We start from the raw sequence: 20,576 nt of genomic DNA on the forward strand, positions 1-20,576 counted from the left end.
TAAAAGACTAACCTCTGTAACTGTAAGGGAGGCCCAAGTTAAATGCTTTCTTTTGTAACAGCTGCCTTCCTTGGTCATGGTGTCACTTCCCAGCAAGAGAACTGGTGAATAAGACAGAGGTCTATACTGTCTCTTCCACCTCAGTTCCAGCCCAGCATCACTACCCTCTCAGAAGAGAGCAGTCACACACACACACACACACACACACACACACACACACACACAAACACACATGCACACACGCGCGCGCACACGCACACACATATGCACTCATGCACATGCACACACACGCATGTGCGTACACACGCATGCACACGCACACACACAAACGCACACGTATACACGCACACACGCACATGCGCACACACACATACACGTGCATGCACATATGCACACACACGCACACACATGCACGCACACACACTGCTCACAGCTGCCACAGCCCACATACACTATGTTTGGACTACTCTAGGTCAACGTGGGTGGAGACTGTCGTCTCTGAAGCTATCACCCACAGGACAGAGAGAATGCCTGCTGTCTGTGTTTGTAATTTAGGAGTCTGGACAATGGATGAACATGACATGGGCAGCTCCTTCTGGCTGCACACAGTGCCATCCTTAGTAGCAACTGAGAGTGTGAACCACCCAGGGCTACAATTCCACGCTAACTGGCATAGGCCATTCCCGTCGGAGAAACACATTCCCACAGGGCTTGCAGCATCCAGCCATTTATGGTGAGAAGGATCCACACCATCGTCTTGTAGGTAATGGTACCAAATGCTGGCTTTGGATAGAGATCAAAGCAAACACAAATAAAGGAGAGATACTTGGAGTTTCCCTCTTTATTACTGGAAATAAGAAAAGGCCCTGCCTGGAAACCTAAAACAGACCAGCCTCTCCCTCTTATCATATTTCAAAAAATCATGGACCCCCAGACAATCTGAACCAGTCTCTTCATTACCAGGGGAAGAGGTGGGGAGTGCAGGTCAGTAGATTTATCGTTTCCAGATGTTTGTAACTCTGAGATTTGCTAGAGAATTTCACAGAGTAACACCGGGTAGCATCAGGGGTGGGCTGAGCTGGATGGGGAGAGAAAGCCACAAGGACAGGGAAGTGAACTCTACAGCCACAGCAGGACAGCACCTCACTGACTACCTTAGGGGACGGCGACAGACCCGTCACCACAGCTGGGTAGCCTCAGAAGAGAGGAGAGACGTTTGCTTTAAACTAAGGGAAGGTCACCGTCTTCCTACTGCAGATCATGTACAGAGAGTCTGCACAGAGAGCTGCAAGGCCAGCAAATAAAACACGGTCTTGCCTCCTGACAGTGTGAGCAGGCAGCCATCTCCTTGGGGTTCTGCCATGCAGACCTTTGCTGCAACAAGGCTGTGTGTACACAGAGACCCCTGTAGCCCCCGGAGGAGAAGAGCAGCTCCACAGGCTGCAAGTTCTATTTGGAACCGTCCATTTGATTTATAACAACATCTGCCACATGGAACTATCCCAGAAGTGAGAGGAGAGAGCTTGGGGGCTAGCCTGTCTTCACTTCAGGAGACGCTGACCTCTGATAGTTTATGATGGGCAAGGCTGCCACAAGTCATATGCATCACAAAAACAGAGCACAGAAGAGGCCTAAGCACACAGCCATCTCCACAGGTTCAGTCCCCTATAAGGACACTCTTTTGCCAGAACAAAACAACTCCCTGCCTATTGTTGACCTGATTTCATGCTGTGAATCACTGAGCACCAAGACAGGATGCACCTTTTCCACATCCATTGTTACTGTAATAACACCAACTATCAATGCTGTCAGACCCACATCAATTGTTACTATAACAATATCAACTGTAGACACTGTCAGACTATGGGAATAAGAAACGGGAAAGAGACTGTGTGTATATAAAATACTGCTCATATGTTTGATAGTCACAAGCTTGCAATATAATTAAGATTTTACATAGGATTAATTCATAAGAAAACAAAATACTCTTTATTTACTGCTATAGGTATTTAGCAAGTTTAAAAATCAAACTTACTTCTTCACTTAGTAGGCTGTGGTTTGTAATATTTATTGTATTTGTTTTGTTTTTCCACTTTGGTGTGTTGGATGCATGCTCACATGTGTGTGAGTTGATATGGGTTGCTTCTCCCTGAGCCCAGAGCTTGCAGATTCAGATTCCTCTAGTTTAACTGGCCATCTTGTCCCAGAGAGCCTGTTTCGTCCTCAGGTGCTCTGGGATTACCCTACACTCCCCCAGTTCTTATGTAGGCACGGGGGATCTGAACTCTGGTTGTCGCACTCGCATGGTAAGTTCTTAATCACTGAGCGATCTCCACGGCACGTTTTGTTTTGTTTTGTTTTTGGAAACAGCATCTCACTGTATGGTCCCAGCTGGCTTTGAACTTGATCTTCCTGCTTTTACCTCCCAAGTGTTGGGATTGCAAGCATGCACCTCTGTGCCTGGCTAAGAGAGGTTTTCTTTTAAACACCATCTGAATAAAATCAGAAGGTTACTATGGCAATCTTTTATTTCTTGCTCTTTTGTCACTTGCTTGATCTTATCACTTTCAGAATAGAGCAAGCCTTCTAAGTAGGAAAGATTTGCATAGTAGGCACACGCTAACAATACAGCAGAAAGGACTAAACAAGCTGGCTGAAATGCATGCTGGGCAACGTCTACAGTAGAGACTTCCTCTAGAATGCAGGCAAGGTTTCTGCTCACACCAGGTAAGCTGCGAGATGCTGACCCCAAGGCAATTTCTTCACTAGGAACCTCACATGACAATCTTTTCACTAGAAACATTCACTAGAAACCCCCCAAACACTCATACGTAAAAGAATCGCTATTTCTACAAAACTTAGTGCTTTGGAGAGACAGATGAAAAGTGGGGAGCTAAAGACAAAACAAACCAAAAGCAAACAGGAAGTCCAGCAGGGGCATGGACAGAACCATTGGAAAAAATCTGGAGAATTTGGGACTGAGATTTCTTTGATCTTATCAAAAGAAAATCAAATCTGGAACACAGGTGACACACAAGCAGTGTTGTCTGTTTTAAGAAAAGCATTCAGACAACCACTCCATAGAACTGGGGTATGCTGGAAGACTGGAGTCCATTCATAATACCAATGTTTAAATGTTCAAAACATGAATGACCAATTTTTAATAATTAAATGGGGACTAGAGAGAGATGGCTCCCTGGCTACCGCCTGATTTTTCAGAGGACCAGAGTTGGTTCCCAGCACTCATACTGGGTGGCTCACCACCTCCTCTAACTCCAGGTCCAAAGGAGCTAACATTCTTGGATTAACATCCTCAGGCATGTGTGCACACCTGCAAACATGCGCACACATACCCACACCCACCCACCCACACACCTGTGCATGAGGAGAGATCTAAGGGAACCTGCACAGCCACTACTCTCTGAAAACAGCCCAAGTGAACAGACTGCAACTCATCCACAGAATGAACTGGTCTTCCACTGAGCTCTCAACAATAAACTGATGGTCCTCAGGCTCACTTTATAAAGGGCTTTTACAGCTCTTGTTCCTGGGATGTTTTACTAATACAGAGAATTGCAACTGCGGTAAATACATGTGAGGACAAGAGGACACCGCCAATAGACTAGAGAGTTCTTTCAATGGTCTTCCCCTGTCTTTCAGCATCCGAGCCTGGACCTGCCTCTGGCCCATAAGGATGCTCGTGCGGACTCGGTGGGAGCTTACCTTCTGCCGCTGCTGTATGTTGGCCACCGTGTCAGGCTGGAAGTCTAGCTTGTCTGTGCGGCACAGCTTCCAGTAGAGGATGACAACAATTACAGTGACCACCAGCACAGGAATGACCACGCCAACCACGACCCACAGGTTGCTGCTCTGTGACTCCGGGGATGGCCTCTTCACCCTGTCCACAGCTGCAGAGGAGCAGATGGGAGAAAGTCTCTCAGCAGCACGCTCTTCACTCACGGACGGGACAGAATGTAACTCCCTCTGGAGACTCAGGGGGCTCGCCAGACGGCTCCAGACGGGAAAGCAACCAGGCACATTTGAACATCACACAAGGAACAAACCAGGGATCACATTGATACATATCTATCTGTCTAAGGGCAAAAGCTTGGCTGATTCCAGTCTCCTGGTTTAAAATTCTCAGTCTATAACATCTCATAAAATGGTCTATATGACCTCACTCAAATGGTTCTCTCTTCAAATGTGAGAAAAGAAGCTGTGAGTTCAAGACCCAGCTGTGAACACCATACCCAAAGGGGCAGGAATGACCCACCAGGTTTCTAGAACATGAGCTAGAACTTGGAGTAGGGAAGGAGGCTCTTCCCTACGCCTGCCAACTCCCTCCTCCCTCTCTCTACATACTTACAAATGTTTATTAACAGTGTCAGACACCATTCTAAGGGCAAGGTATGCTGATGAACAAGCAGACAAAACCCCTCAAGGTGCACTGGTTTTAATGGTGGGAAGAAAAACTACCAAGAAATAAATCCCCAAGTAATGATATCTGCTGTTGGAACTCTATAGCAGATACAACTGCCAATGAGCTACAGCACAAGAACAAAGGCGGCTGACCACATTCATGTCAGCATCTGAAATCTCAAAGAGATGATACCATTCATAGTTGCATGGATCACAATAGTCATGGTGGGAAAGCCCAAACCCATAAGCAGGTGAGTGGGTAAACCTGCTGAGGTACATCTACACAGTAGAGTACTATTCAGTTTTTATTTAATTATTTATTTATTTATTTTGTTTTTTTGAGACAGGGTTTCTCTGTATACCCCTGGCTGTCCTAGAACTCACTCTGTAGACCAGGCTGGCCTCGAACTCAGAAATCTACCTGCCTCTGCCTCCCAAGTGCTAGGATTAAAGGTGTGTGCCACCACTGCTTGGCACTATTGAGCTTTTAAATAGGAAGTGGGGCACTGTGGAGATGGCTCACCAGGTAAGGATACTGGCTGTATAAACTGGAGGACCTGAATTCAAGGCCCTAGCAGCCATGTCAAAGAGAGGCACAGTTACACTCCACCTGTAACCCCTGCACCAGGCGGGGCAGAGACAGGATGGCTGTGGCTTGAGGGCCAGCCACTAGCCTAGGTTCAGGCTCAGTGAGAGGCCCTACCTCAAAGAAACTGGGTGGAGAGTGGTAGAGTAGACTACCTGCCTCCCACACGAACACAGAAGAGGGTAATCTCAAAACAGCCACAACTAGAATGAACTTTGGAAACAGGACACACGAAAGAAGCCAGACACAAGAGGATAAACGTCATACCAGGTACCTAGAACAGTTGAATTTATAGACAGGAAGAAAAACAGTGGCTGCCAGGACCTGGGGGCAAATGAGGGATAGTACCCAAGGGGGCAGGGCTTCTGCCTGGAACGACGACAAGCTCTGGAAATGGAGAACAGAGGTGGCTGCAAACACTGAGTTCATAGGTGTCACCTGTTCACATGTGTCAAGAAGGTTTTGAAAAGATCAATAATGCTACACACGGAAGCTCTTCTTCTGATTTTGAGATTATATCACTGTTCCCTTCCCTCTCCTCTAATACATGTGTTTTAACACGTTTTTTAAATGATAAAGAGAACTCTTGGGTTTAACTAAAGGGAGTGTTTATTGGGAAAACTGAAGTCTGAACATGTGATGTTGGGGTGCCGTCTTCCCCATCCATGACCTCCTTTGAACCCTTGGAACATGGGTCTTAATGGAAACTGCTTTATTAAAGGTAATAGGTATAATTATAGATGATATTACAGTAAACTGTAACTCTTTTGGACTCACCTGTCCGCACTCACAGCTACCTCTCATCTGTCACAGCTCAGATGACCCTGCCTGGACACTTCTGTTCGCATCCATCTCCTGTTTCCTCCACTAACTGGTCCTCTGCCCTATGTCCTCTGTGTTCCTTGTTGATCCTTATATACATGTATACACACAAAAATATATTCACACACACACACACACACACACACACACACACTGGACTTTGCCTACACATGTCTATGTACCACATATGTGCACTGCACACAGAGGCCAGACGAGGGTGTCCTACCCTCTGGAACTAGAGTTATAGGAGGTTGTGAGCTGCCATGTAGGTGCTGTGAATCTAACCCAGGTCCTCTGGAAGAGCAGCCAGTGCTCTTAACCACTGAGCTATGTCTCTAACCCCAACTAAAAGAGTCTTAGAGAAGTTAAACAGGGAGGGAACAGGGCTGTGTTTTAAAATGTGGCCTGGATGGAATTTACATTAATAGCTCATTTTGCCCAAGAACAAATGGGCATGGTGACAGCTCCATGGAAGAACTGAGAGAACTGATATTCTTCTCAGTTCTCAGGTCAGGTGACTCAAGTCAGGCCACTGCATGGGCGAGGAAGGACAGGGAGCAAGAGCAAGGATAAAGTAAGCTTTTAATGAAAGGAAAATGAAGAACGCCCTGAGAAGGGAAGGGAGGCAGGCCAGAGAAACATGACCACCCTGGGTATTTGCTCTCCATGGCTTTTCCTGAGGGTTGGCAATATTTGCGTGTGCTGTGCAGAATTTACTGTGAGGGCTAGCTAAGCTGCAGAAACTCTACTGTGCCCACAGGCCTGGAGCCACCCGTGCAGGTTCACACATTAGTGAACTTGTTGGGGGTGGCACAGCATGCGTGTGGTTCAAGTCAGGATGTGTGTTTTAGATGGGAGAAACAGCTCACCAGATTTCAGGGTTGTCACATTGCCTGCTCTGCCCTTTGGAGCAGAAAAAGTATCTCACCCAGTCTTCCTACCTTTGGATCATATTTAGCTCTGGGGCCAGTTAGAAGCTGCTTGTGGATTTCCCACTATCTAATGAAGAGCCAGCACCGTCTGATTGTGTGACTGGTTGATCGTGTGACTGGTTGGTTGATCATGTGACCGGTTGATCATGTAACTGGTTGATCATGTGACCGGTTGACCGTGTAACTGGTTGATCGTGTGACTTTGTAGGCTGTGACAAGCGCCTGAGAAGCTTGCTAGCTAATGGCCAGTATATGATAATCTGCACCCCATCATTTCCTAACTCCCTGCCTGCCCCAACAAAATGGTGCTTAGATCCTCTTAAAATCAGCCTTTGTAGACAGCATGGAGGGAGGCAGCTCTTCCATCCGCCTCAGGCTTTGGATGCAATGTTAGGAAGTGCTTTTCATTTACCTACTCATTGACCTGAAACAGAACCCACTCTACAGTGATCCCTCAAGCACACCGAGGAGCCTACTAATGGCTACCACTTCATCTCTTCCACCACTGTCCATCAGATGAGAAAAGTGCACACAGCAGCCCTCACGCAGGTTAGCCCTATGGACAAGGACTGACGTAGCCTAAGGCCTTTTCCTCTAAACAGCAAACCTTTCCTCTAAACCTTCTTATCATTCATTTAAGAACTGCTTTTCCAGAGGACTTGAGTTTGATTCCCAACACCCACATGGTGGCTCACAACCCACTGCAAGTCCAGTCTCAGTGGACCTAATGCCCTCTTCTGACCTCTGGGCACTACACATAGGTGGAGCACAGCTATCTGTATAGGTAAAATACCAATACATATAAATAAAATTAAAATCTTAAAAAGAAAAGAGTTTAGAGCTGCACTGTGGATTATAGTGTGGAGATCAGGGCGCAACAGCTGAAAGCTGGCATAACAGGGCAGCAGTTTTCCAGAAGTGGGACCTGAAGGACACAAGTAGAAGATGCCTGGGGGTGGGATCACCTCTACATGGAACTTCCTCATCCACATGGCTCTGCTAGAGTCACTCCATTTATCTTATGTACTTACTCTTATTTTGTATATATAATTGTTTGCCTAGATGTACGAATGTGAACTGTGTGTTTTTGGTACCTGCAGAAACCAGAAGAGGTTGTCAGATCCCCCTGGATCTAGAATTATGGTGGTCATGAGCTGCCATGTGGGTGCTGTGAACTGAACCCAGGTCCTCTGCAAAAGCAGCCAGTGTTCAGAGCCACTGAGCCATCTCTCCAGCCCCATCACTCCATTTACATGGAAGAAACCAGATAGTATATAAAGACCGAGAGTCACACAGTATGCCTAATACAAAGAAGCTGGCCACAGTTTCTCCTTCCACATCTCCAGTGATTTCATCCAGAAAGTTGTGATGGATTGAGTGGACATAAAAGTTGTACTGACTAGAGATGAGTCAGGCTGTGTAACCGACCTTCATAATTGAAATACAAAGCTATGTGAGAAGCACACAGCACGCCCTTCTGACAGTCGTGCCGGGGCTCTGTGAGCGCTGATGGAACTGTCAAGCATGCCGACTCTACTTTCTTATGAGTGTTAACTGTAAAGTCATGTGTGGAATGAGACTGTCTTAGTGGTCATTTCTGATTGCATCTCTGCATCGTGTGGGGCACAATGTCACAATAGCATTTAAGCACAGGTCCCTAAGTCTATGTTTTGGTTTTTTTGGGTTTTTTTGGTTGGTTGGTTGGTTCTTGAGACAGGGTTTCTCTGTGTAGCCTTGGCTGTCCTGGAATTCACTCTGTAGACCAGGCTGGCCTCAAACTTGGAAATCCACCTGCCTCTGCCTCCCAAGTCATGGGATTAAAGGTGTGTGCCACCAATGCCCGGCTAAGTCTATGTTTTTGAATAAACATACTGATAAAATAAACACACAAACAAACAAACAACCCTCCCTTTGCCTCCTCCCTGTCCTCAGTAAAGTTCTTCAGGATTCTCTGATGTCATATTGTGAAGGACAGCTCTGGATCACGGAGGGGAACACACACTAAGGAGGCAGTCCACTTGTAAAATCATATGTAGAGAGTTAAGATTCTCCATGCTGCTCCCTTTTTCTTCATTTCAAATAGACACCCAAAACCTGGGAGCAGTCACAGCCAGAGGGCCAAGTGCCTTCCAATAATAATAAGAAATATCAAACGCATCTTTCTAACTAGAGCAGTGTGAGGCGAGGTGACGGAGAAACGGGACTGAACAGAGAGTAAGGATCAAGGGACTCCTTTGTGTTGCAAGACCCCAAGGAAGCCAGTCAGCCTAGAGGGCAGCTCCCAGCTTCCTGACTGACTCACCGTCCCCACCAACATGCAGGGCGGGACATGGAAGGTTTTGGAATAGAAACAGAATAGGTACTTTATTTTGCCTACGATGGATTTTTAAATGAAAACTGGTAATGGGGTAGGGAAAAGGATGTTCATGTTGATATAAGGCTCTGTGACTCACTAGCAACTCCATGAAAATGAGGTGTGAGGTAGGAAAAAGACAGCAAGGCCATGGTCACACAGATGGAAATGAAAATAAAAAAGGTCTCAGCAAGTGAAGTACTTGTCACGCAAGCCTGATGGCTGGAGCTTGGACCCCAGAACCCCGTAAAGATGGAAGGAAAAAACCGACTCTACAAAGTTGTCCTCTGATCTCCACACATGCACCATGTACACACACACATGTACACACATATGTACACACACATGTACACACATGTACACACAAAACATGCACACAGAGTAATAATAAATAAACTTAAGAAATACACAGCAAAGTCTCAGCAAATGGACATCAACAACCAGCACAGGTCAGATGCTGTAGTTCCGAGTTCACTATCTGAACACAAGTGGCTTTGGACCCCAGCATGGCTAGCAGGATAAAACTCTCAGACTTACGCTGTGCAATGGCGCCTTGAATCCGGTACCCCAGGATGATGGCTGCCCTCTGGAGATCTACCTTGTTGATAAGATCTGAAGACTTGACTGCACTGAGTCTCTCTCCATCTTGATTTTCCACAAAGTAGATGAGCTGCACCGGATTATCATCTCCCTCCAGCCTGGACACGTTCACCACCTTCGAGAGCACAGAGTCCATCAGCATCAGGGAAGCCCAAAGTGCCAGATGCCCCTGTTGGGGTTACATAATGGTCCCTAGTGTGTGACTTGAGGTTTGTCCCAGCTCTCTTAAAAAGCTCACTACCACATCTGGAGTTGCAGGATGTCCTCTGCTGGTGGCAAGTGTTACAATGAAAGCTGCTCTGTGTAGAATAGCAGCTGTACTATGTTTGATTTAATGTTTTCTTTGAGACGAAGGGGCCAAATACAAGCGCAGAGCAGCACTAGACAGCCTGAAATGGTAAGGGACAAACACACCATGTCATGAGAGTGTACTGCTTTCCCCTAGGTGGTTCTACTTGACCTCTTCCTGAGTCTACTCAAATGTCCTGCTTAGCTCTACTGATGTGTAGAACTAGTGAATTCTTTGCTCTTTGACATGGGTGTCACTGCAGAATTGTTAGCCACATCCCCGGGCTCTGTCCATTACATACCAGTACTCACTGTCCCTTCCCCTTGCCACCCAAAGTGATAGCTGAAAGCATCTCTGGGCATGCCAAGCACCTTGTGAATTTATGCTTCTATCAGTCAACCAGAGATAACCTATCTCTAACCAGAATCCTGTGCATCTGAAACAAAGGGCATCATATTAGCAAAGCATTTCACTTGAAGGGTCCAACCTCTGACGCTTCAAGGACACTCAGTCCTGGGAGGGCTCACTTGTTGCCCCCTGCTTGCTCTTCTGAGGTCAGCTTCCTAACCACACCTGCTCCCAGGCCACCTGGTCCTCCCTTGTCATTGTACCACACTGGTTACCTTGGATTAGTATGCAAGAACCAGAGAAAACTTGAGTAGACTGTATCTGTCTCCACAGATACAGAGTTTAGAAGCTACAGTTTCTTCTTACAGAAGTCCCATTCTCAGCAGTGGTACTTTGATTAAAGACTGTGCAAGCTGTCCAGTCTGGAAGGAACCATCAGATAGTCTAATCCCAGCACTCTTTCTAGATGGTGGCTAATTGGATTTATATCAAGAACCACAATATATAAGGTATCTCCCAGTCAACCACTAGGGTGACTATAAGTGTGTGCACCTTATACAAATTATATGGCCCAATGAAGAAACTTTTAAAGTATGTGTAAAAGACTATAACGTATAAAGTGAAAACCTCTTGAAATTCAATCAATTAAAGAAAACCTCTCTAAAGATTTGAGCGCATTTCCTGTGAATTCTCTGTTCCTATCAGGATTGTTCTTCTTACTCCTCTCTCCCCCTTCCCCCCCTCTCTTTCTCTCCCTCCCTCTCTCTCCAGTGTCTTTCACCAGAACACATCTCTTTTCCTTTCTTCTTTTTCAGTATTTATATATTTTATGTGTATGTGTGTTCTGCATATACACCTGCATGACAGAAGAGTACATTAGATCCCATTACAGATGGTTGTAAGCCACCATGTGGTTGCTGGGAATTGAACTCAGGACCTTTGGAAGAGCAGCCAGTACTCTTAACTATTAAGTCATCTCTTTGGCCCCCAGAGCACATTTCTTTAGGACTAATTTTTTTTTTATTAGATGTTTTCTTATTTACAATGTCTCCTTTCCCAGGTTCCCCTCCAAAAAAAGAAAAAGAAAATAAAATAAGAAAAGAAAAAACTAAAACAATCCCTTGTTCCCTCCCTCCTCCCCCTGCTCACCATCCCACCCCCTCCTGCTTACTGGCTCTGGCATTCCCCTACACTGGGGCATAGAAACTTCACAGGGCTAAGGTTCTCTCCTCTCATTGATGACCAACTTGGCCATCTTCTGCTATATGCATGCTGCTGGAGCCATGAGTCCCCCCATGTGTCCTCTTTGGTTGGAGTTTTAGTCCCTGGGAGCTCTGAGGGTACTAGTTAGTTCATATTGTTGTTCCTCATAAGGGGCTGCAAACCCTTCAGCTCCTTGGGTCTTTTCTCTAGCTCCTTTATTGGGGACCCTGTACTCAGTCCAATGGATGGTTGTGAGCCTCTACTTCTGTATTAGTCAGGTACTGTCAGAGCCTCTCAGGAGACAGCTATCTCAGGCTCCTGACGTCCAGCACTTGTTGGCATCCACAACAGTGTCTAGATTTGATGACTGAATATGGGAAGGATTCCCAGGTGAAGCAGTCTCTGAATTGTCCTTCCTTTAGTCTCTGCTCCATAGTTAGCCTCTACAACTCCTTCCATGGGTATTTTGTTCTCCCTTTTAAGAAGGAACTAAGTATCCTCACTTTGGTCTTCCTTCTTCTTGAATTTCTTATAGTTTGTGGTTTGTATTTTGTGTATTCCGATCTTCTAAGCTAATATCCACTTATCAGAGAATGCATACCATGTGTGTTCTTTTGTGATTGGGTGACCTCGCTCAGGATGATATTCTCCAGGTCCATCCATTTCCCCAAGAATTTCATAACTTCATTGTTTTCAATAGCTGAGTAGTACTCCATTGTGTAGATGTACCACATTTTCTGTATCCATTCCTCTGGTGAGGGACATCTGGGTTGTTTCCAGTTTCTGGCTATTATAAATAAGGCTGCTATGAACATAGTAGAGCATGTGTCCTTATTACATGTTGGAGCATCTTCTGGGTATATGCCCAGGAGTGGTATAGCTGGGTCCTCTGATAGAACTATGTCCAATTTCCAGAGGAACCGCCAAACTGATTTCCAGAGTGGTTGTACAGGACTAATTTTTTTTTAATGGCTGAAGAATATTCTAATACATAAAGACTTGCTTTTTACCCGTTCCATAATTCCTATACAGTTCTGTTGACTCAATATTTTCTTATGTGTTTTATTAATTTTTGTAGTAGGGGGAACAAGGTCTCACTCTGCACTCTAGGCAGGCCTGGAACTGTCTGTGTAGACCAGGCTGGCCCTCCTTGAGCAGGGGAAGAGGATGACCTGTAGAAGTTGGTTCTCTCCTTCTATCATGTGACGCTTGAGAATTGAATTAGGTCATCTGACCTGGTGGCAAGTGCCATCTCATGAGACCGTGTTCAGTGTTCATGGTCACAAATAAGTTTCAGGTACTTTTGTACACAACGACTTTTATATCATTACACATGTTTCATCGTGTTAAGGGAGAGCAGAGACAGAGAATGGCCTCTAAGCGATGTGACAGGTGGCGCTGGTCTATAAAGGCTTAGTTGACTCCCACAGATGTGATATTTTTACCTTTAGGAACTTGTGTATCCAATTTAATATCTGACCACCCAGATTTCTTCTCTGTAGCTGCTTTATATACAAACTCAGCCCTTGAACTGTATGAGGCGTAGGCTACTAAATAAGGTAAGACCTTCATAATTCATTTTAATGTTTATTTGCTGTATGTTTGTTTATTTAATGATTGTATTTATTAGTGCTTTTTCCTTTCTTTTTCTATTTATCAGGTTTTAAAATTTTCTTAATATTTTGGCCTGGAAATATGGCTCAGTGGTTAAGATCATGTACTGCTCTTGAAGACCTGAGTTCAATTCTTAGAACCCATATTGGGTGGCTCACAGCCAACCCTAACTCCAGCTTCAGAGGCACCCAACAAGTGCCTTTATTCATGTGCACACATGCCTACACACCTATACATAATTATAAATAAATATTTAAAATCTTAGTACTTTGTAAGCTTCCCTAGTATGAGTGTATCTGGCAAGGGAACTATCTTGGGAACCTAAGAGACCATGTTTCTGGATGGGAACACCAAGCAAGTCTGAGAGGGATGCATTTGGTGAGGATATTGGGGGACACGGATGCTATTTCTAGCAAAACTAGCACCTTGGTCCACCCACATCACTTCCATATCTAATTCTCAACACCAGCGCCCTCTCTCCTGTCCACCAGTCACCCTTCACTGCTGAGTTTCACCCCAGTTTTGAGCTTCTGAAATGTTCTGTGAACCCCATTTTTCTATGATCTTCCAAGTCTGTAAGTGGTAAAGAAAGAAATTCACACCATTCACACAGGGACAGGATTAAGTAACAGCCCGCCTCCAACGTTCTGTGAGTATGTGTCTTTTTTTTTAAATAGGTCATTTTCCAATTCAAACAAACTTGCTTCCGTGGCCTGTCTACCTGGTCCCCAGAGTTAAGACAATGTGAGGTAACAAAAGACATCCAGGCTGGCAAGATGCAGGGAGGATGAGATGCCTGAACAGAGAGCAGAAACACCCCTCTCTGTCTGCTGACCACTGTCCCCATCAGTGACTCTTTTCTAAGATGCCATTGGTGCGATACAACAAGACCAGCTGTTGGCAAGTGAAAAATTTGCTCTTCAAAACCAAAGCCTTATGATGATACAGGAGCCCAGTGGTAAGTTCCTACTCTGCTCCTTGCAGTCCAGGGCTAGGCCAACCAATCGCCAAGGTTTCTATCTGGACTCTGAGTTGTCTCGCAAGGCTGCCACATTTAGTCATACTGTCATTTTACACCAGGATTTCCCCCACTTGCACAAAAACAGCCGATTTCCAGTGGGCTTCTGCTCCGCTCCCAGCCCTCCTTCCTTCGGTGAGCAGTACCTGGACCACGCTGTTCCCAGCAGCTACAGTGGCTCTCCGCCACATGCGTCTTCTGGTGGGCACCTCACTGAGCAGCTGGGCCAGTTTGCGCTCCATCTCGGCTGGAAACACTTCATTCTGGAACTGCTTTTCCACCACACCCAGAAGGACTGTGTTCAGCAAGAAGCACAAAACACTCAGAGTAAGTTAGCCCAGACAGGGACGGCCACAGCACGTGTGCGCATGTGCAAAGATCCATACAAGAGGACCACAAAACACTAATCCCAAAACAGGTAGAGGTCCCTGAAGTGGCCCTAGTCCATAGCAAACTGAAGACAAGCAGGCCCAGGAACTCAGTGCTATGGGAGATCTAGATACAGAGCATCTACCTAAGATCAGACAAGCGTCCTGTCAGTCTGGGATAGTTTGAGTTCTTATCTTGTCTTTGGACAAGGACTTACAGTCTCCCTTGTACAGAGGGGATCTGCTTTCTTCTTGCTATCTGTATCAGACAAGAGCATCTGAACAGATAAGGCAGCTTATCCTTTGGTGGATGGGGGCAACAGCACTTCCAGCCAAACTGGTTTCAATTCTCTCTGAGGTCCATCTCTGGGCGAGTCAGTTCAACACTCTGAGGTCTGGAAAATGGACACTATGCAACGTGCAAAGAGCTGACCCACACAAGGTCTCCAAGCCCACTGCAACTGGCAAGAGCTAAGCCCTACAAACGGTGTCTATCCCTACTCAAACACACTCTTTCCTTAGGATTGGCCACTCGCTGCTTGCACACTAGGACTTGCTGTCACTGTCTCTCAGAGTTCCAGGACCAAGTCAGAGAGCCTTGCACTGAAATGTTATGACCTCAGTCTATCTAAAGCTCTATGGCCATATCAACTTGAATGTGCCCAACTCTGTCTAAATAACTAACCCAGGGCCCCAGATTACTTTATCCATCTAGACAACACTTTTGGAAGAAAAATACCCTTGCTTTTGAGCACCACCCTATCTCAGGTCAGGTGACTGCGGGCTCAGGTAGACTCTGCCCTGGAGTTGATGTATGAATTTTAAAAAAAGCTCTTTCAGTGCCATAACCCAGCAGGACACACTTCCATGGCCCAAATCGAATCCTATTTCTCGTTCATTCTCTGCCAAGAATTTAAAGTACATCTTGTCCCGAATTTGGGAAACAGTAGGGGCATGTCAACCCCCATATACCCTCACGGACTTCATGTTATCTAGTTCTCCAAACGTTACATAAGTTGAACATACCTGTTCTGACCCAAGAGGACTTCAGTAACTGAGATAAGTTGAGCTGCGGGTATTGGAAGGCTATAAGGAGAGTGGGAGAGGGAGAAACGTCTGTAAGAAACATGTTTTCACTGGCGAGGAAGTGTTCTGAGAATGTGAGGTAAAGCATAACACATTGTCCTTCCTGCACAAGAGCACTCTAGGAGACACCAAAATACGGCAAGTGTGAAGGTGGACGGGAACCAGTTTCTGAGCACCTTGTCCGTAGAAGGAAGGAGCAGAAAGGGGCTTCAGCAGCCTAGGGCTTGAGCAGCCTCAGCACTGGCCGCTGTATCACACAAGGTCACTGCAACATCCCGTGTGTGTTGTTCTAGAGCAAAGGATTTGCAAGCTGTGTTCTTCAGAGCCAAGGGCTTTCTCAGCAATGCCTCAGCACAATGGGAAGCGTGTTTTGGCTTGCTGGGAGCTGTCTCTGTGGACTCCTGCTCAGACACCTATTATTTTAGCTGTATGTATATAGATTGTACAAAATCAAAACTGTTGCATATAAATAGCTTCATTCCTACTTACTTTTCTATATGCATGCTTTTATGGTTTAGTTTTAATCATGTGTGGGTGTGTGGGTGTGAGTTTTTATGTAGGTTTATGCACATATGAGTGAAAGTGCTCAGGGAGACCAGAAGGGGGTGTCAGGGCTCCTGGAGACGCAACCACAGTGTGACTGCTGGGAACTGAACTTGGGCCCTCTGCAAGAGCATTATGTATGTGTTATAATCACTAAGCCATTTCTGTAGCCCAGCATTTTCACGTTCTATAGTTTATTCTTAATTTAATTAATAATATATTGAAAACATTAGGAATCATGAGTCAAGCTAGGAATGGTGGCTCACACCTTTAATCCCAGCACTCGGGAGGCAGAGGCAGGTGGATCTCTGAGTTCGAGGCCAGCTTGGTCTACAGAGTGAGTTCCAGGACAGTGAGTGATACAGCTAGTGTCTCAAAAAAAAAGATTTGGCTAGTCTGTTTTCAAAAAGAATTCTCCCTTAACTAGAATGTACTGCTTTCTGAAGTAAGCATCCCCCACTTCTCCCCAACTGCCTGGAAACCTTATTGCCTCAACCAGGAAGTAAGGTTTTGTTTTCATTTATTACTTTTTTTATTTTTTTAACTTAATACACAATAAAGCCTACTTTTTTGGCATCCAGTTTCGTAGGTTTGGAGAAATACATCATTGTGTAAGCACCACCAAGTGAGGACCCAGGAAGTTCCAATCCCTGCCCCCACTTCTCCAAAACCACTTCCACTGCCTTTTTGTAGTTAAACATCCTTGCCACCTTTCCCTTGAAAACAGAGCTGCTCTCCTAGAATCTCACATTCTCTAAAACCAGCACACTGTTTACATATAGTGCCCCTCTATTCTCAAAAGCAAACAGGAAGGGGAGGCACAGGGGCAGAGAAGGGCTCTGGTGCCCGCCCTGGCTGGGCTTGACAAGTCCTGATTTTATTCAGGACCTGTATATAGTCAAATATGTCCTGTGGGGTAAAAGTCCCAGCGAACCTACTGTGTTTGACACATGAAGGCAGGTACATAGCACTAAACACTCATTTAAACCACAAAGAGTGTAACATGGAGCATGAGCCCTACCATAAACCTAAAGACCCTGGGGGGGCCACAATGTCAGTGTGTGTCCACTGGCTGTGGTCAATGGGACACTGTGGAAGGGACTTTCCATGCGTGAGCAAGCTGGAGCGTAAGAAAAATCCTCTGTCCAGACCCTGCTTACTGTGAGCCCCAAAGCACTCTAGAACAATCAAGTCTCTTCTTAAAGTTAGCAATATTTTAAAGTAGACATCCACCAGAAAAAATGCTGGCAGCCCCTTTCCCGGGGCCCCTAAGGAGCCACTAAGTACTCACGCTCTGCGATCTGCAGCACCGGGTACCCCAGGTAGAAGCTGAACTCCACCACCGTCAGGTTCCTCAGCAGATCGCTCACCTCTGACCCATTCAGAAAACCTTGCGAGCCTTTAACAGCAAAGATAATATTCACTGGGCCCCTCCGGGGAGCCATCCTCGAAGAAGCAATGGTGACATTCACAATCTGAAAGAGGGAAGCCAGAAAACACTTCTAGAATAACCATGGAGCTGAAGGCCTAACTGATATCTATCATGATCAGTGTTCTTCAAAGTGGGTAAAGTGAAGGAATGTTTTATCTTGTTTTGGTTTTTAAAGATGCTATCTCACTACACTACCCAGGCCTAGAACATCTTGCCTCAGAGTGCTGGAATTACACGTGTCTCCAAGGCTGACTCAAAAGGAGGTAAAATTTAAAAGGAAAGGGAGCTGATTTTCTAACCTTATTCCCTTTCTGTGAGATCTTAAACATGCTGTTTACTGGAAATGTTTTTTACATTAAGCGACAAAGTTGAATGTGAGCATTTATAGAGTCCCCCCCTCCCCCCCCCAGCCCCAAATCCCACAGAAATCACAGTAAACCGAACAAAGGGCAATAAATCCACGCAGCACAGAGAATGGAAGAAAACCAGAGGTCTGTCAAATTTTAGAAGACGGAGAAAGGACAGAACTGTGCTGAAATAAACCAGAACAGAGAGAACCAAGACCCTAAACACACACACAGGCAGAGGCTAAAACAGCCTCATTCACACTCAAGGGCCTGGAATGGCCCCCGGGAGAGGGTAGAGAACCTGACACCAGAAGTAGGTTACAGAGCAAGAATCAGTACAGCTAATTAAGAGACTTCACACCAAGAGTAAACTGAGCCACCTTCTTCTTCTTCTTCTTCCTCTTCTTCCTCCTCTTCCTCTTCTTCTTCCTTCTCCTCTTCCACCTCTATCTCCTCTTCCTCCTCCTCTTCTTCTTCTTCTCCCTCTTCCTCCTCCTCCTCTTCTTCCTCTTCCTCCTCCTCTTCCTCCTCCTCCTCTTCCATCTCTATCTCCTCTTCCTCCTCCTCTTCTTCTTCTTCTTCTCCCTCTTCCTCCTCCTCCTCCTCTTCTTCCTCTTCCTCCTCTTCCTCCTCCTCCTCTTCTTCCTCTTCCTCCTCTTCTTCCTCTTCCTCCTCCCCCTCCTCCTCTTCTTCCTCTTCTTCCTCCTCCTCTTCCTCCTCTTTTTCCTCCTCCTTGCCAGCTCCACACTCAGGCCAACACAGCCACCAGCAGTGCCATCTCCTAGAACAGCCCCAAGAACTGGCATCTAAGGAAAACAGCCCTTCCCAGAGGAGACCAAAGGCCTCTTGTGGGTTAAGACCGTCCACAAGGAGGGCAGGACCTGATAAACTCCAGTGCACACCAGAGCATACAAGACACAGAAGAGGGCTGAAAAGGAGAGGAGAGGAGTCTGTGCCTGGAAAACACTCAGCAGGGATCCATCCGCAGAGCAGAGCCTCCTGAGCGGGACACAGGGCAGGGCCAGTCTGCCTAGGTCTCTAACCACAGGCTGTGCAGTGCTGTAGACAGAACCCTGCACTTTGGTGTATTCTGGTACATGATACCCAACTCCCAAACTCACATAAATTCTCTCATCAGGAGACGGGGCTGACACACAAGCAACCTCCATAGCCAAAAGGGACAGCCAGGCCAGCATCTATAATTAACTACATTCTCCATCCTCACCACCAACCAACCACCTAGTAACCCAGGGCCTCAAGACACAGAAAAACAGCACAAAAGCCAAGCACAAAGACAGGCATACAAAGCAATATTTCAGAGAAAACAGACATGTAAGAACAACATAGAAGAAAACCTCTTAAAATCCTACTTAGTATCCTGAGAGACCCTGAAGGCCACTCTCTCACGTCATGGCAAAGGAAAAATATAATGAAAAAGGAACAAAGAGCAACGGGGGAAATGACTGCTCAGAAATTTCAGTATGAATGGACACAGCTGAAGACAAAATTAGTGACAAGGAGGATAGACTTTCCAAAACGAAAGAACGAAAAGTTCCTTAGTGCATGAGGAAAATTAAGAAGCACAAAAAGTGGATTGAGGAGTGCCAAAATCTAGAGTTAACAGACATTTCAGAATGGAACAAAGAATGGGGAGGGGGTCATAAAACACCAGCCATTTGAACAGAATGCACATAAAGCCAGTCTGCTGATTCAAAGAATCATCCTCTACGTTTAGACGGAGATGTTGCAGCCCAAAGAGCCCCACAGACACAGGTAGAGTGCCCCTGGAATGAAGACTGAAGTACACCAAAGTCCAGAACTTCTGGAGCATAGTACCGAGGCCCATACAACTCTAGCTTGTGGGTCATTTCCTATTTTCAGGTCAGAGAAATCCAGTGAGTAAAGTCTATGCAACATATTCCAGATGAATCCAAAGCCCTGTCACTTCAAACAACCCAGCACCAAGCCTTTCAGATCTACGCTACTCAACCTGTTGGAAAAGCAATGTGTGTTCAGGCCCTGGCTCACTGACTGTGCAGCTAATAGCATTTCTATGTGGAACATTCTTGGCTTGCCTACAAACAACCATCTCTCTTCAACTCACTCTGACGCCCTGATTTGCAGTAATCCCACACCTTGCCAAAGGTCAACTCTGGTCCACATGAGCTGGCTACCCTCCACTGGAGGACACATCTTTTTCTTCCCCCCCTCCTCCCGGGAGGAGCATCTCACCATGTAGCCCTTACTGTCCTGAAGCTCACTCTGTAGACCAGGCTGGCCTTGAACTCACAGAAGTCCATCTGCCTTGGCCTCCCAAGTGTTGGGATGTAAGTTGTGTGACAATACACCCAGCAAGGAGAGTGCATCTTAAATAAACTTCTGTGGAGGACAATGCTCTGCCTTCGTTGTATGTGTGCATGGGGGGTGTTCTCACTTGCACTGTGAGGCCTGCGGTGTATGTGTGCATGGGGGGTATTCTCACCCTCACTGTGAGGCCTGCGGTGTATGTGTGCATGGAGGGTGTTCTCACCCTCACTGTGAGGCCTGCGGTGTATGTGTGCATGGGGGGTGTTCTCACCTGCACTGTGAGGCCTGCAGTGTATGTGTGCATGGGGG

The 20,576-nt window shown here is 46.1% G+C and overlaps 1 protein-coding gene across 5 annotated transcripts in view; it reads right to left on the minus strand.

The window, feature by feature from the left end:
• Kiaa1549 (KIAA1549 ortholog) overlaps positions 1 to 20,576 on the minus strand; it is a 140,734-nt gene that overhangs the window by 46,031 nt on the left and 74,127 nt on the right. For all 5 annotated transcript variants that reach the window (XR_004121932.1, XM_031381571.1, XM_031381570.1 and 2 more), the window contains exons 6-10: positions 17,473 to 17,656; positions 15,579 to 15,638; positions 14,331 to 14,479; positions 9,650 to 9,827; positions 3,724 to 3,908 (exon numbers count right to left, since the gene is read on the minus strand). Coding sequence is in view for 4 of the 5 variants with exons in the window: in XM_031381571.1 (XP_031237431.1) it covers positions 3,724 to 3,908; positions 9,650 to 9,827; positions 14,331 to 14,479; positions 15,579 to 15,638; positions 17,473 to 17,656 (756 nt within the window). In the remaining variant the exon portion in view is untranslated. The remainder of the gene's footprint in view (positions 1 to 3,723; positions 3,909 to 9,649; positions 9,828 to 14,330; positions 14,480 to 15,578; positions 15,639 to 17,472; positions 17,657 to 20,576) is intronic.

Source organism: Mastomys coucha, unplaced genomic scaffold, assembly GCF_008632895.1.
Source record: "Mastomys coucha isolate ucsf_1 unplaced genomic scaffold, UCSF_Mcou_1 pScaffold20, whole genome shotgun sequence".
Classification (NCBI taxonomy): Eukaryota; Metazoa; Chordata; class Mammalia; order Rodentia; family Muridae; genus Mastomys; species Mastomys coucha.